The sequence below is a fragment of the Suncus etruscus genome, chromosome 5, assembly GCF_024139225.1.
Source record: "Suncus etruscus isolate mSunEtr1 chromosome 5, mSunEtr1.pri.cur, whole genome shotgun sequence".
Lineage (NCBI taxonomy): Eukaryota > Metazoa > Chordata > Mammalia > Eulipotyphla > Soricidae > Suncus > Suncus etruscus.
Window position 1 is genome coordinate 16725976 of NC_064852.1, and position 16800 is coordinate 16742775.

At 54.4% G+C, this 16800-nt stretch overlaps 3 protein-coding genes across 3 annotated transcripts in view; 1 reads left to right on the forward strand and 2 right to left on the reverse strand.

Annotated features, from left to right (window-relative positions):
• The window catches only part of ZER1 (zyg-11 related cell cycle regulator), a 253222-nt gene that overhangs the window by 84454 nt on the left and 151968 nt on the right, over window positions 1–16800 (reverse strand). The gene's annotated exons all lie outside the window — the stretch shown is intronic.
• Window positions 4362–6943, forward strand: ENDOG (endonuclease G). Its single transcript, XM_049774078.1, has 3 exons — window positions 4362–4911; window positions 5820–5929; window positions 6602–6943. Exons 1-3 carry the CDS (start codon window positions 4396–4398, stop codon window positions 6882–6884), a joined length of 909 nt encoding a protein of 302 aa, XP_049630035.1. The 5' UTR covers window positions 4362–4395; the 3' UTR covers window positions 6885–6943.
• SPOUT1 (SPOUT domain containing methyltransferase 1) lies at window positions 6365–14985 on the reverse strand. The gene is made up of 12 exons (XM_049774059.1): window positions 14937–14985; window positions 14072–14117; window positions 13686–13817; window positions 11095–11254; window positions 10905–10994; window positions 10759–10808; window positions 10505–10635; window positions 9187–9259; window positions 9005–9103; window positions 8587–8689; window positions 8307–8454; window positions 6365–7068 (listed from the first exon to the last, which is right to left on the reverse strand). The coding sequence occupies exons 1-12, from the start codon at window positions 14970–14972 to the stop codon at window positions 6988–6990; spliced, it is 1149 nt and encodes a 382-aa protein (XP_049630016.1). The 5' UTR covers window positions 14973–14985; the 3' UTR covers window positions 6365–6987.

Here is a 16800-nt window from a genome sequence, read left to right on the forward strand (position 1 = left end):
TGTCTTTTTTTTAAATACTTATTTAAACACCTTGATTACAAATATGATTATAGTTGAGTTTCAGTCATATAAAGAACACCCACCTTCACCAGTGCAACATTCCCATTACCAATGCCCCCTATCTTTCTCCTCATTCATTCACATATTATGTAGTTGTCATTGTAGTTATTTTTCTAACTGCACTTACCACTCTTTGTGGTGAGCTTCATATCGTGAGCTGGATCTTTCAGCCCTCTGCTCTTTTGTCTCTGGGAATTATTGTAAAAATGTCTTTAATTTTTCTTAAAACTCATAAATGAGGGGCTGGGGAGATAGCATGGAGGTAAGGCGTTTGCCTTGCGTGCAGAAGGTTGGTGGTTCAAATCCCGGCATCCCATATGGTCTCCCGGGCCTGCCAGGAGCGATTTCTGAGCTTAGAGCCAGGAGTAGCCCCTGATCGCTGCTGGGTGTGACCCCCCCAAAAAAAAAACATAGATGAGGGAGACTATTCTGCGTATATCTCTCTCTCTGACTTATTTCACTGAGCATAATAGTTTCCATGTCCATCCATATATTTTTTTTGGCCACACCCATTTGATGCTCAGGGGTTACTCCTGGCTAAGCGCTCAGAAATTGCCCCTGGCTTGGGGACCATATGGGACACTGGGGGATCGAACCGCGGTCCTTCCTTGGCTAGCGATTACAAGGCAGACACCTTATCTCTAGCGCCACCTCTCCGGCCCCCCTGTTCATCCATGTATAGGAAAATTTCATGACTTCATCTCTCCTGACGGCTGCATAATATTCCATTGTGTATATGTACCACAGTTTCTTTTTTTTTTTTCTTTTTTTTGGTTTTTGGGCCACACCCGTTTGATGCTCAGGGGTTACTCCTGGCTATGCGCTCAGAAATCGCCCCTGGCTTGGGGGAACCATATGGGACACTGGGGGATCGAACCGCGCTCCGTCCTAGGCTAGTGCTTGCAAGGCAGACACCTTACCTCTAGCGCCACCTTCCCGGCCCCCGTACCACAGTTTCTTTAGCCATTCATCTGCTGAAGGGCATCTTGGTTGTTTCCAGAGTCTGGCTATTATAAATAGTGCTGCAATGAATATAGGTGTAAGGAAGAGATGTTTGTATTGTATTTTTGTGTTCCTAGGGTATATTCCTAGGTGTAAACCTAATATCTTACAAGGTGCAACAGCCTTTTGTACTGTCTGTATACCCATATGAACTCTGTTGTGTTGTGTGAATGATTCTAGGGACTGAACTCACACTTGTAAAACACTTAAGTTCTCTACCACTAAGCCACATCCGGGAGACTTTTTCAACCATAAAAAAATTTTTTTTTTGTGGTCTCCACAGACATAGTACTGAGGTTAAGGTTGACCTTGCACATGGTCAACTGCAGTTGATGTCTGGCACTGCCCTGGTGCCAGACATGGCAGCTCTTTTGCATGGCAAAGAACAGTTGATCTCTAAGCACAGCTTGCTGTAGCCCTCTGCAGTACAGAGTGTGGCCCAACTACAGCCCACAATTTTTTATTATATTTGGCTGGTACTCAGGTTATACTTGGTTCTGTGTTCCAGAATCACTCCAGGGGCCCGGAGAGATAGCACAGCGGCGTTTGCCTTGCAAGCAGCCAATCCAGGACCAAAGGTAGTTGGTTCAAATCCCGGTGTCCCCCGTGCCTGCCAGGAGCTATTTCTGAGCAGACAGCCAGGAGTAACCCCTGAGCACCTTCGGGTGTGACCCCCCCCAAAACAAAACAAAACAAAACAGAATCACTCCAGGCAGGTTTGGGAACCTTATGGAATGTTTTTGGAATCAAACTCAGGTTGGCTATGTGCAAGGTAAACACCCTTCCCACTGTGCTATTGCTCGGGGCCCACAATTTTTTTTTCTTTTCTTTCGTTTTTTTTTTTTTTTTTTTTTTTTTGGGGGCCACACCCAGTGATGCTCAGGGGTTACTCCTGGCTGTCTGCTCAGAAATAGCTCCTGCAGGCACCATATGAGGGACCATATGAGACACCGGGATTCGAACCAACCACCTTATGTCCTGGATAGGCTGCTTGCAAGGCAAATGCCGCTGTGCTATCTCTCCGGGCCCACAATTTTTTTTTTTTTTTTTTTGGTTTTTGGGCCACACCTGGTAACGCTCAGGGGTTACTCCTGGCTATGCGCTCAGAAGTCACTCCTGGCTTGGGGGACCATATGGGACGCCGGGGGATCGAACCGCGGTCTTTCCAAGGCTAGCGCAGGCAAGGCAGGCACCTTACCTCTAGCGCCACCGCCCGGCCCGGTTAGGACTTTTCATACAAACTATTGGACTGCTTTCTGAAAGCCAGCAGAGCCAGGACGGCCTGTATCCATGTCTTCCTGCTTTGTGTTACCCAAATAGGAACTCGGGTTATTCTAGTACAGGGGTGGCGAATACGCAGCTCCCGACCAAAATGAATGCAGCCCGTTGCCTCTTATCATTATTTTGTATACTGTGGCTCTTTGCCAAGTTTGGATTTTGTTCTGCTGCTTCTATGGAGCGCGGAGTCTCGCCCCCAGGCTACGTCATCCCGTCTCCCATCCCTCGGAAACAACTGCACGGGTCAGCGAGCAGGGGACCCATGTGTCACATGCTGGGTCACATCTGGCCATTAGTTCTGAGTGTGGAGGACGCAGCACACCCTCACCTTCACTGCAGGATTTTTACCCTCACTCAAAATGCAAAATGCAATATGTGTTTAATAGCTTATTGTTAAAATTAGATGCTTTTGTGTGAGTGTTTGTTGCATTAAATAATTAATGATGGTGCTGGATGGTGAAGGATGGATGGAGGGATTCTTCTCTGCCATCCCAGGCCACGTGGCTCCGCAACCCCCATCCAGCCGGCTGGTCCCAGGCCCAGGTGAACGGCGGAATCAGACTCATCCAGAGACAGGCATCAGGAAGCATCAGCTTTATTCATCCCTATCCACCACATGTGTGTGGCCTACTCATAACCTTTCAAGCACTAGTTATTCTTGACCCTGCATCTTAACTCCTTACAGCCATCTTCCTTTGACCTCCATCCTGGTCAAAGACCAAAAGAGGCAAAGACCCAAAAGCCAGGGGGCCCAGCAGGGAAGACCCCTAATCCCCTGGCTCAAGGGTTTACCTATTCCAAGACCCCTCCCAGGAATGAGCGGGGTCTTGTAGGTAAGGTCACACCTAATATTCAGTTCCCAAGACCCCTTCCAGAAATGTGCGGGTTTCATAGGTACACCTAAATCCAGGGTGGAGTTACAAGTGTTTGTCTGTTTTGGCAGGTCACTGCGTGGTGTGGCTCTCTGACTCTCACAGTTTAAAATTCTGGCTCTTTGTGTTGAACTTGTTCGCCACCCCTGTGCTAGTAGGTTAGATTCTGATGTCAGAGACCTGGGTTCTGGTTCTGCCAACTAGGAGCTCCCTCTTGAGGCACTTTGAGGACTGAGGAAGGATTCTGTTAGGAAAGTGGGGGAGACCAGAAAGTACCAACTTCCTTACTGCCTGCCTGCCTGCTAGCCTTTGCCATGTGTGTTGGGGCTGGGGTGGACACCTCCTATCAATATTCGCCCAACCTGGCCAGAAAGCTCAATGCTTGGGCCAGAGGTGCCAGGATCCCACGGCACCCAGGTGGTCCAGGGGGCGACGAAATCCCATACCCGAAGGAGTTCTGCAGGACTTCGTGCATTTCAATCCCGAGGGGCTCAGACGGAGAGCAGGGGGCGTGGTCAGACCGAGATGGGGGCGGGTTTTGTCTGCGGAAGGGGGCCAATCAGCGTCCGCATAGGCGTTGCCCCGCCCCTCCAGGTCCTGGAAGGGCGAAGGGTGCCTTCGCGGACACCTGCCTGCCTCTGCCGTGTGTTGGGGCTGGGGTGTGCACCTGCCAGCGATACTCGACAACATGGCCAAATGGCTGAATGCTCGGGCCAGAGGTGCCGTGCTAGGAGCGACGAGTTTCCACCCCCGTAGGAGTCGTGCATCGCCAAGCAGGACCTTGTGCATTTAAATCCCCGGGGGCGTGGCCAAAGCGAGACGGTGGGCCTTACCCGCGGAAGGGACCAATAAGCGTCCGGATAAGCACTGCCTCGCCCACCAGCTCCGCTCACCCCAGGTCCTGGAAGGGTGAAAGGCACCTTTGCAGCCACCTGGAGACTCAATGCTCGGGCCAGACGAGTTCTGCGTCGCCAAGCAGGACCTTGTGCATTTAAATCTAGGGGGCGTGGCCAGGCGGATGGTAGGGGCGGGCCTTACCCGAGGAGGAACCAATCAGCGCCCTATCAACACTGCCCCGCCCCTATAGCCACGCCCACCCCAGGTCCTGGCAGGGCGAAGGGCGCCTTCTTGGGCGGCCGGGACGCCGGAGGTCGCGGTCGGTCGCGAGTGCGGGGCGTGCACGATGCGAGCGCTGCTGCGCACCGGGCTGGCCCTGGCGGTGGGCGCGGGGCTGGGCGCGGGCGCGGAGGGCTGGCGGCGGCGGCGAAGACATGAGCGTGAGCAGGAGCGTCCCGGGTCCGAGCCGGGGCTGCTGCAGCGGCTGCCCGTGCTGCCCGTGGCGGCGGCCTCCGTGCCCGGCCTGCCCGGGGCCCCGGGCGAGCTGGCGCTGGCCAAGTACGGGCTGCCCGGGCTGGCGCAGCTCAAGAGCCGCGCGTCGTACGTGCTGAGCTACGACCCGCGGACCCGCGGCGCGCTCTGGGTGCTGGAGCAGCTGCGGCCTGAGCGGCTCCGCGGCGACGGCGACCGGCGCGCCTGCGACTTCCGCGAGGACGACTCGGTGCACGCCTACCACCGCGCCACCAACGCCGACTACCGCGGCAGCGGCTTCGACCGCGGGCACCTGGCCGCCGCCGCCAACCACCGCTGGAGCCAGAGCGCGCTGGACGACACCTTCTACCTGAGCAACGTGGCGCCCCAGGTAGCGCCCCGAGGCGCGCGAGGAACCCCAGTTCTCGACCCGTGTGGTCCGTGCCCGGCGGGGGTGGGTTTCAGATGAAACTTGGGGGGGCTCCCACCCCTCTGACTCGACCGATCTATAACTAACTGGCCCAGCCCACAAGGACAGGCGACTGAATGCTGCGAAGATGGACCGCTACCCCCCAACATCCCGGTTTTTATTTTATTTTTTGGGGCCACTCCTGGTAGGCAGTATTTGGGGTTCTATTCCTTGCTCTGTGCTCAGGGGTCATTCATCCTGGCCCTGCTTGGGATCATGAGTTGTCGGGATTGAACCCAGGTCCGGGCGGTGGCGCTAAAGGTAAGATGCCTGCCTTGCCTGCGCTAGCCTTGGACGGACCGCGGTTCGATCCCCCGGTGTCCCATATGGTCCCCCAAGCCAGGAGCGACTTCTGAGCGCATAGCCAGGAGTAACCCCTGAGCGTCACCGGGTGTGGCCCAAAAACAAACAAAAAAAAAAAAACCCAGGTCCACTTCTGCAAGGCATGCCCTTCAAGGCTCTTTGGAACTCAGAAATGCCAACAACCAGGCCTAGGCTGTCCTCCGGTTTACTCACTTTCTGGGGCTGAGGTTGAACCCAGGTTCTCTCTTAGGAACTTGCACTCAACCACCGAGCCATGTCCAGGTCCACTTGCCAATTCTAGAAGGCCAGCATTTCTGAATCTGTCCAGGCTACCCCCTAGGACTGCTCTTCCTCAGCTACCCCCTGGGACTAGTTTTTCGAGGGGCCAGGGAGAAGGCTGGAGCACGGGCTTTGCCATGTGGAAGTCCCAGGTTGGCTCCCCAGTACTGCGTGGTCTCCCTGAGAACCATGAGAAGTCATGAACTTGCTTTCCCCAAACCCATCAACTGAGCCCCTTTCCCCGCCAGGTGCCCCACCTCAACCAGAACGCCTGGAACAACCTGGAGAAGTACAGCCGCAGCCTGACCCGCAATTATGAGAATGTCTATGTGTGCACCGGGCCACTCTTCTTGCCCAGGTAAGGCTGGAACCTAGGCCCCAGAGTTCCTGCCCTTCAGATCCATTCCCAGGGATCTGGAGCCACTACCTGTTTGCTCCCAGGGCTCCAGGGGGCCCTACCCTGGCCATGATCATGCCCAGGCCAACCTCACTAGGACTTGTCTTGAGCTCACCACCCTGCCCTGGAGGAGTTAGTCCATTTCAGAGTCCAGCCCAGGGACCTCTCCAACCTGGTGGTGTTCAAGGGGGCAAGTGGGAAGTTGGACCTCTGCTGGGGCCAGCTACAGGGGACTGACTTGACTATGGCCACCCACTTAGTGTCCTGGACTTCTGTTCGGAGGCAGTGTCCAAGGCCGGTGCAACACCTGCGCCCACCCAGTGCCTATTTCCCCCCACCTGCCGCAATACAGCTTTACTGCCCAAAAGATGTCCAGAAACACTTGGAATATTCAGCTCATTTGTTTTCGCCATGTTTACTGTTCCCTCTCCCTCTGCTAGTCCTGGTGCCAAGTGGCAGGGGCCAGGGTAGGGGCAAGTGTCGGGCCAGCCGGCAGTCCTGTCTCCCAGAGTCAAACAGAACACAGGCTCTAGCGCCATGGAAGGCAGCTGATAAGTAGCCAGAGATCCAGTGAAGGAAGGCTTCCTGGAGGTGGAAGGCCCAACAGCCCTGACACCCAGGATATCCCCATAGGACGGAGGCCGATGGGAAGTCCTACGTGAAGTACCAGGTTATCGGCAAGAACCACGTGGCGGTGCCCACACACTTCTTCAAGGTACTCATCCTGGAGGCAGCAGGCGGGCAGATCGAGCTCCGCTCCTATGTGATGCCCAACGCACCTGTGGACGAGACTACCCCGCTGGAGCGCTTCCTGGTGCCCATCGAGAGCATCGAGCGGGCATCTGGGCTGCTCTTCGTGCCCAACATCCTGGCACGGGCGGGTAGCGTGAAGGCCATTACTGCAGGCTCCAAGTGAGGGCAGCACAGGGCTGGGCCAGGGGCCCTGGGACATTAAAAGCGCCTGTTTCGGACCCATCTTGCGGCATCTGTCTCCATGGCTGGTGCTGAGGCCAGTGTCACTATTGCTCCACAGTCTTGGTCTGGGCACCTGCCTGCATGAGGCCGGGCTGCAGAGTGGCCAGGGAGATGAGGATGGCCTCCTGGAAGAGGGGGGGCAAATGCAGTGTCAGGGGAGACTGTGCACCAAGAATCCCAGTGGCCTGTCTCATGAATCAGCCTGGGCATGCAGGCCAGGCCTAAACAATCCAATTTTGTAGGGTGCCACATTCGGTGGTGCTCAGAAGCTATCCCTGGCTCTGCATTCTGGTTACTCCTGGTGGTGCCTGAAGGACCAATGAGGTACCAGGGATTGAACCTAGGTTGGCCATGTGCAAGGCAAGCGCCCACCCCACTGTGCTAGCCATAGAAGTGGACTATAGAGCCCATCCCTGAGTATCAGGACCTAAGTAGCACTGGGTGGGGTGTCCAGTAGCACCCTGGATTATTTATAGGGGTGAGAGGAGCCACATCCAGAGTATTCTGGGTTCCTCCCAAGGTGCCTTGGGTGTTGAGGGTTGAGCCCAAGTCTCCTGCATGCAAAGTCTGCACTCAAAGGTCCTGGAAGCCCACATGGTTTGATCTGCAGCATTCCAGATGGTCTGAGCCATTCAGGGGTAACCCTGAACAACATCACCATGGTTCCCCACCACAAAAAAGCCTGCACATAAGCCCTTTCAATAACCCCCCCACCCCCAAGCTCCACTTTGGGGTCATTTTTTCTTTTTTTTTTCTTTTTTTTGGTTTTTGGGCCACACCCGGTGACGCTCAGGGGTTACTCCTGGCTATGCGCTCAGAAGTCGCTCCTGGCTTGGGGGACCATATGGGACGCCGGGGGATCGAACCGCGGTCCGTCTCCTAGGCTAGCGCAGGTAAGGCAGGCACCTTACCTCGAGCGCCACCGCCTGGCCCCTATTTTTTCTTTTTTCTTGGGATTGGGAAACCTAGGCTGGCAGTTCAGTGCAATGGTCCAAACATGTGGTGCCACTGGCCCCTCAGTGCTTCCACCCAGTGCTGCTCGGGCTCAGACCATAGTACCAGGGACAGAATCCAGCTTGGTTGTAGGCAAAGCCCATACTTTAACCCTTGTCTTCAATCTGCTGTCCCTGGATTCATTTCTCAATAGGGGCCACAGAACTAGCTTCAAACCTGGAGCCCTGCATAGCCTCGGCCTCTGCTTTATCACTCAGGCACATCTCAGTGCCTTAGCTCACTCCCGGCCTAGCTCACTCCTGGCCTAGCTCACTCTCTCCCTGCTGCACAGTCGCCTGGGGAGGGGCCCAGAATAAGGCGGCTCAGGAACCTCCCAACTACTCCCAGTCCCTTCAGGGCTAGAGCCCACCTCTGTGCGGATGGTGCGGCTGCCCTGGCTGGGGCAGGTGTTGACGTACAGGTCGAAGAGGACACTGGGTTCGGCCACTTCCAGGTTGGGATCTGCGTCCACGCCAGCTTCCAGCCCCTGGAGTCCCCCAAACACCACCAGCGCATGCCTGGCACCCAAAAGAGGGCATCAGGAATGCTGAGCCACAATCTGCTGAATGCAAACCCACCCTGGACTCTCCCGTACCACAGCACCTCAGCACAGCACCTGTGCTCCAGAGGAGCAACCAAGCTATACCCACCGAAAGCTGGGCAGCTCTGCAGAGGCCACACTGGTGCCTCGCTCAGATGTGCCGATGGTCAGGTCGTACCCATCCTCAAAGGGGGCCTCTGCGAACACTGCACCTAGAGGGTGAAACCAGCTCAGTGCAGGGAGGCTGCTCCCCAAATCCCAGCAGCCTGACTATATGTGGGAGGGGGGTCAGAGAAGAGACCTGGGAAGGGAGGGGAGAGAACTCACCTGCAGATGGCAGGGACTGAAAACATACACGGGATCTGACCCCTCAAATCCTGGGGCCCTCCCAATCAGAAGTCCTGAATAGGAGTCGAGCAAAGGAGAGGGGCCAGGGAAGGAGGGAGGAAAGGAAGGAGAAGCACTTTCCAAGGAGCCTACACTGGCTTTGGGGGGAATGCCAGAACAGCAGGAGGTGCTCTGCTTACTGAGGCAGGAGGCCAGCCGCACGGTGTAGCCCCAGTAGAGACCTGCTTTAGTGCGGGGGTCCTCTGAAGACACGACTTTGCCCCGGTAGGTCTTGCTCTCTAGGAAGAGAGGAAAGAAGGCGTGAAAAGATGGTGAAATGGGGCGACAGACCCAGGCAAATTATCAGGGAAGTTACCCACACCTGGGAGCTGCTTCTGGTCCAGCCGAACGGTCACCCGAAGTCCAGGCTCCAGGTTCTTGTCAATCTTTACCTCCTGGGAGAAGCCAGAAATAGAGGGTGCTCCCTGAGAGACCAGAATGGGGCGCTGCTCTCAGACAACACAAGGGGGCCTAGGTCTCTGTCACCTGAGCTGGACTTGTTCCTAGGCAACAGATGTGCAAAATATCAAAGGGCAACATAAAAGGCAAGCTCTGGGCGCCAGAGTGATAGTACAGTGAGCAGGTTGCCTGCCTTGCATGAGGACCACATGGGTTCGATCCCTGGCATCCCAAATAGTCCCCTGGGCCCATTAGGAGTGATTCCTGAGTACAGAGCCAGGAGTAAACTATGAGCACAGCCCAAAACCCAACCAAATCAAACTCAAAAACACAAGCTCTGGGACTCAGGGAAGGTGATAGCAAAGTAGGGAGGGCCCCTGCCTTAAGTATATGGCTGACCTAAGTTCAATTCCGGGCATCCCACAGGGTCCTCGAGCCCTACCAGGAAAGATCCCTGAGCACAGAGCCAAGGGTAATCCCTAAATACTGCTGGGTGTGGCCAAAACTACCCTCCGAAAAAATCGAAAAAAGAAACCATTAACTGGGGCTGGAGATAGTACAGAGATTAGGTACTTCCTTTGCATGTGGCCAACCTTGGTTCAAGCCCCAGCACCACACAGGATGCGGTGAGCACCCTGAGGGGCAAACTCAGAGCATAGCTGTGTGGCCCCAAAACAAAATGGGTAATTTGAGGCTGGTGTGATAGAGCATAGTGAGGAGGATGTTTGCCTTGCACATGGCTGATCCAGTTTAATCCCCAGCATCCCATATAGTCCTGCCTGCCAAGAGTAATTTTTTTTAAGTTTGTTTGTTTATTTTGGGTATTTTGGGCCAAGCCTGGCAGTGCTCAGAGGTTACTCCTGGCTCTGCTCCCCTGGCAGGCTCGGGGGGCCATATGGGATGCTGAGTTTCAAACGCTGGTCTGTATCAGTGCAGTTGTATGCAAGGCAAACGCCCTACTGCTGTGATATAGCTCCAGCCCCCATGAATAATTGCTGAACGCTGCCAGGTGTGGCCCTAAAACAAAACAAAACAAAAACCCAAAAGAAAAAAAAACTGGGAGCAGGAATGCAGAGGCCATGCCAGCAGCATGAGGCCAAGTTCTTGGTGGGGATTGCTGACCGCCTTCCTTTTAGGCTCCTCCCCTGGCCCCCTTTGTCACTGAGGGACAAGGCAAAGCCAACTCCAGGCCAAGGCTCACACCACAGCCACAGACCCCCAGTCTGCCTGCCTCATCCTACCTTCCTCAGGCCACAGTTGACAAAGGAGCCTTGGCCGGGCTTGGTGGGCCTGTCCACCACGACACCCTCTCGGAACTCAGACTCCTCATCCTGCCGCACATGGTGAGGGCTGTCCAGGGGGTTCAGGAGCCCTGTGGGGGCCAAAAAAGCCATGAGAATGTTGGGAGATGCTACAGCCCCTCAATCTCTCCTGCCTCCAGGATCATTCCAGTATATATGGCCTCTTCCCAGGGTCATAGCCAAGCCAGCCTCACCTGCAAACTGCAGGTCCTGATGTTTGGGGAAGAAGGCCTTTCTCAGGTACCTGTGAGAGAAAGCAAATCTCAGGAAGTGCCCCTGAGGGGGTGCCCCCCCCCCCCAGCTCTCACAACTCAGGGAAGGGAGCCACTCGCTTCCGTACTGGGGACACTCCAGGTACTGCAGGATCCGGGCCAGCTGCACGCATGCCTGCCCCCTCTTACCGACACCCCTGAATTCACCCTCCACAGTCCTGGGGAGGGGAAAGAGAAAGAGAGATATAGGTCTCAGAAATCTCTAAGGGGCTACCCCACAACCCCCCTTCAGCCTTTCGCGCCCTGGTCGCCTCTCACGCGTTGTCCTGTCCCTCTTCATCAAACACCACGATTTCATCCACACGATAAATGGCACAGGCCCTGGCCACCTGGCCAGCCAGGTAGGTACGGAGCTCTGGAGACTGGGCATTGTCCAGGATGGAGCCAGGCAGGGCCACGCTCAGCGTATAGGGCCGCCCTAAGGGATCAAGATACAAGGTCACGTCCTGACTTTAGGAGGTTTTGTGGGTTTTATTTTTGTCCACTCCCAGGAGTACTCAGGGACCATTAGATTTCTAGGTGTTCATTAGCATTGCGAGTGTTCCAGCCCTTTCAGCTGTATCCCTGGCCCAAAGTCCAAAGATTCTGAAATGGAGCCAAACAGACCCAGCTGTCTTCAGCAAATCCCAATCCAGGCAAATAAAAACTGAAAGGCTCCAGAAGGACAGCCACTGAGTGACGGGCTCCCAGGACACTTCTGCTGCCAAATGGGGATTCTGATAGCATCTCAGAATCTCTGTGCACCGCCCCTCCCCAGGAGGGAAAACTATGGCCCAGAGGAGAGGGGCACACGGGTCCGAGGAAGCCCAAACGGGGCTTCCCTGAACTCTAGTTTTGTTTTTGTTTTTTAGAAACATTATTTATTAATTGATTGGTTTTTGGGCCACGGTGCTCAGGGGTTATTCCTGGCTCTATACTCAGAAATTCCCCCAGGCAGGCTGGGATTTGAACTGGGTCCCTCCTTGTTCAGCCGCAAGCATGCAAGGCAAACGCCCTACTGCTGTGCTATCTCTCAGGCCCCCCTATATTCTAGTTTGATGACGGGCTCAGCTGAGGCTCTTTGTTACTGTCACGGCTGCCATGTGCTGGCTGTACAGGGGACCATGACCTGGCATACCTCCAAGCTGCAGGTCTGGCCAACAAGAGTAGATGAATATGCTGGGCTGGGGAGATAATGTCAACAGGAGAGATAGCACATGTCCAGTGTGCCCAGCATGAGTGAGGCCCCGAGTTTGATCCCTGGATCAACACAATCCCCAAGCAATAATAGAAGTGACCCCTATTTCAATAATAGAGCTCAGGAGATGGCTCAAAGGGCCTGGTACAGGCTTTGCAAGCTAGTAACCTGGTTTAAGACCCTAGCACTGCCGGGAGTAACCCCCAACTCCACGACTGAGCTCGGTGTGTCCCCAAAACCAAGATACAATTTGCACATAGCAAGATGTGGTGATACAGAAGTGTTTCCCCAAGTGGTTGGCACTATAGAGGGGACAGGGTACATAATAATGACCCAGGAGGGGGCCAGAGAGATAGCATGGAGGTAAGGCGTTTGTCTTGCATGCAGAAGGTTGGTGGTTTGAATCCCGGCATCCCTTATGGTCCCCTGAGCCTGCCAGGAGTGATTTCTGAGCGTAGAGCCAGAAGTAACCCCTGAGCGCTGCTGGGTGTGACCCAAAAAAAAAAAACAAAAACAAATAAAATAATGACCCAGGAGGGGTTTGGTAGCCTCAGGAACAAAGAGGGGACACTTGTGAGCTTAAAGAAGGGAGAAATTTAGGCCAGGACAGAGAGCTCAGTGGGGTGGAAGGTACTGGATCCCCACATCACATCACATCCCCAAAACCCCGACAGGAGAAATCCCTGAGTGTAGAGCCCAGAGAACCTCCATGTGTGCCCCCTCCCCAAAAAAAGACCTATGAATAGGGGCCAGAGCAATACTACATCAAAAGTTTGCCTTGCAAGGCCAGAGAGATAGCATGGAGGTAAGGTGTTTGCCTTTCTTTTTTTTTTTTTTTTTTTGGTTTTTGGGCCACACTCGTTTGACGCTCAGGGGTTACTCCTGGCTATGCGCTCAGAAATCACTCCTGGCTTGGGGGGACCATATGGGACGCCAGGGAATCGAACCGCGGTCTGTTCTTCACTAGCGCTTGCAGGGTAGACACCTTACGTCTAGCGCCACCTTCCTGGCCCCAGCGTTTGCCTTTCATGCAGAGGGATGGTGGTTCAAATCCTGGCATCCCATATGGTCCCCTGTGCCTGCCAGGGACGATTTCTGAGCCTAGAGCCAGGAGTAACCCCTGAGTGCTGGCGGGTGTGACCCAAAAACAAAAAAAAAGTTTGCCTTGCATGTGGTCAACCTGAGTTTGATTCCTAGCATCCCATAAGGTCTCAAGCCCACCAGGAGTGATTTGTGAGTGCCAGGAGTAACCCCTGAGTGCCACCAGGTGTGGCCAAAAAAAAAAAAAAGCAGGGGCTGGAGAGATTGCACAGCGTTAAGGTGTTTGCCTTGCATGCACAAGGACGGTGGTTCGAATCCCTGCATCCCATATGGTCCCTTGAGCCTGCTGGGGGCGATTTCTGAGTGTAGAGCCTGGAGGAACCCCTGAGCGCTGCCGGGTGTGACCGAAAAACCAAAAATAAATAAATAAATAAAAAATAAATAACACACCCACAAGTAACTACAACCCTGTCATGAAGATAAAGTTCTGGGCACACAATCTTGTTTCCTGATGCTGCCCACCCAAATTGCTTAGGAGGCCAGGGCATCCTTCTCCGGACCTTGAAACCCACAGAGGTGGGACAGGTCAGGGCTCTGACCAGCCAGCCACTTCTTCCCAGCCCAGGCTCACCCTGGTTTTCCTGGTTGGCAGCTGCTGCCTCTTCCTCCTCCTGCTGCCTCTTAGCCTGTTCCTCCTGCTCCCGCTGCCGCTCCAGTTTCTTTATCATCTTGAGGTCCTTCCATTTCTTTTGCTCCTCTTTCTCTGCATCAAAGGACATCGGAGTAGATACTGAGAAACTGAACCAGGAGGCAGGGCCTTCTCTGCAGGGCCAGATGGAGGCTCTCCAGCACTGCGGAGTCCTCCTTCCTCTCTGCTTTGGAGATCCAGTAGAGGAAACCAAGAAAACAAAACTGGTGGCTTTTCCCAAGTTCCCTCCTTCGCAGCACAGGAGGAGGAGTCTAGGGCCGGGATAAGCACAGACACACAACCCCTGCCTCCACCAAGTGCTCACTCACTCTGCTTCTTCCATTTTCTCCACTCGATCCTTTGGCCGTGTTCACCCTGCAGTGGGAAGAAGAGGGAGAATGAATGGTCACTCCTAGGAGAGTGGGGAGCTCAATCACCCAGAGAACGTGTGTGTGTGTGTGTGTGTGTGTGTGTGTGTGTGTGTGTGTGTGTGTGGCCGTGTTCACCCTAGAGTGGAAAGAAGAGGGAGAATGAATGGTTACTCCTGGGAGAGTGGGAAGCTCAATCACCCAGAGAACGTGTGTTTGTGTGTGTGTGTGTGTGTGTGTGTGTGTGTGATGACCCAGAGAGTCTGATGGGCAGGTGTGTGTGTGTGTGTGTGTGTGTGTGTGTGCGCGTGCGATAACCCAGAGAGTCTGATGGGCAGGAACCAGAGTGTGTGTGTGATTTACCACACATACATAGTATAGAGCCAACTTATATAGCCTCTTATTTTTGTTTTGTGGGAGTCATATTCCGTGATGCTGAAGGTTCATTCCTGCCTGGGCTAGAGAGCGGGACCCTAAGCTCTGCCTGGGCTCGAACCTGGGCCGGCCACGTTGCAACCATGTGCTTTACTCGGCTGTACCATGCATGACCCCTCGGACCCTCCAGCACCCCAATTGTTGGATGCAATCCCTGCAGAGAAGAGAGGACGCAGGACGCGCCCGGGGTCGGCACGCGGGTCCCAAGAGATGCTCCAGGAAAGGGCTGGAGACTGTGGGCAGTGGCCTCCCTCTGCAACGCCCGGGCCACCGGACCCCAAAGAGGGGCTCCGGCCATGGGTGACCCCAGCGCAGGGTCTCATCCGGCTGCAGGATCTCGAGCATTGCCCCGCCACGGGCCTCCGGACCGGCCCCAGCTCCAGTCACTTACCGGGCCGCACGGACGCTTCCCCGTGCGCAGCGCCATTTTGGACCCAGCCGGCCACTCCCTGCCAATCAAAAGCGGCGCTTCCGGCCACACCCCGTTCGAGGAGACCAGTAGGAAATCCCGCAGACCTTGTGGGCGGGTCGCTTCCCCAGCCGGCCACGCCCTCCTAATCAGACTCTGCGCTTCCGGGCACACGCACTCCAAGGAGACCAATAAGAGAAGCCGTAGGTCTTGGGGGCGGGCCGAGCTGTCCCACGCGCCCCGCCCTGTTGGCCCCACGCCCTGCCAATCAGAAGCGGCTTTTTTAGGTCACACCCCTTCTAGGAGACCAATAGGAGAGCCCGTAGAGCTTGTGGGCGGGCCGGCAGGGAGCGCCTGGCTAAGCCTTGGCTGAGCCTATTCTCTGGTCTCCAACCTAAGCAGGCAGATTCAGGGTGCAGAGGAAGGATTGGGGGTAAGGTGCTTGCCCTACACGCAGACAGGCCAGGTTTGAATCCACCAGTTTTGGGTGACAAAAACAAAACCACAGCAGCAAACAAATCAGTGAGACCCTAAATCTTCAGCCTGTGATGCCTTCCATATCAAAGACACTGGAGCTGGAGAATGTTCCAAAGAAGGAAACACATGATTTGCATGCTGGAGGCAGGAGGTTAAGGCCTCCAGCAATGCCATCAGCAAGTCCAGAGTGGACTTTTAATTTTATTAAAAATATTTTTAGTTTTTTTTGGGGGGTCACGGCTGGTGATTTTCAGGGGTTAGTCCTGACTCTGCACTCAGGGATCACTCCTGGCAGTGCTTGGGATGCTGAGGATCAAACCCAGCCAGTTGCTTGCAAAGCAAAATGCCCTACCTGTTACCCTATCACTCCAACCCAAACTTTTTTATTTTTATATGTTTTAAAAGTTGGAGGGGTTGCGGGGCCGGAGAGATGGCACAGCGGTGTTTGCCTTGCAAGCACGATCCAGGACCTAAGGTGGTTGGTTCGAATCCCAGCGTCCCATATGGTCCCCCGTGCCTGCCAGGAGCTGTTTCTGAGCAGACAGCCAGGAGTAACCCCTGAGCACTGCCGGGTGTGACCCCCCCAAAAAAAAAGTTGGAGGGGTTAGGCTTAGAGAGAGAACAGAGGCAAAGGCATTTTGCATGAGGCTGTGCCCACAATGTTCAAAACTCAGCACTGCATAGGGGCCCCAGAGTTCCACCAGGTGAGGTACTCCTCAAGCATTTCCAGGTATATTGTCCTAAGAAAGTTGGAACTGGGAGTTATTTCAAAAAAGATAAAGAATATGCTTTGCATACTCTTGCTTTGCATACCCAGGACCTGAGCTTGATCTTGGACACTACACAGGTAGGAGCTGCCCAAAAACCAAAACCACAGGCCAAACAAATCAAACAAAAAAAAAAAAATATGTTGGTTGGAGCTAGAGCAATAGTACAGAGAGCCAAGTTTGATCCCGACATCCCTCATGATCCCTTGAGCACCATTAGAAGGGATCCCAGGGGCTGGGGAAGAGGGAGATCTGGGAAATTGGTAGTGGGAATGTTGCACTGGTGTAGGGGGGTGTTCTTTACATGACTGTAATCATACAACTATAATCATGTTTGTAATCACGGTGTTTAAAGATAATTATATATATAAAAAAAAAGTGATCCCAGAGTGCAAAGCCAGGAATAAGCTCTGAGCAGCATCCTTGGGTGTAGCCCCAAAACAAAACGAGAAAAGAAGGCTTGAAAACAACCTTGAAAGTTATTTTATCGGGGCCGGGAAGGTGGCGCTAGAGGTAAGGTGTCTGCCTTGCAAGTGCTATTGTAGGACAGACCTCGGTTCGATCCCCCGGCGTCCCATATGATCCCCCCAAGCCAGGAGCGA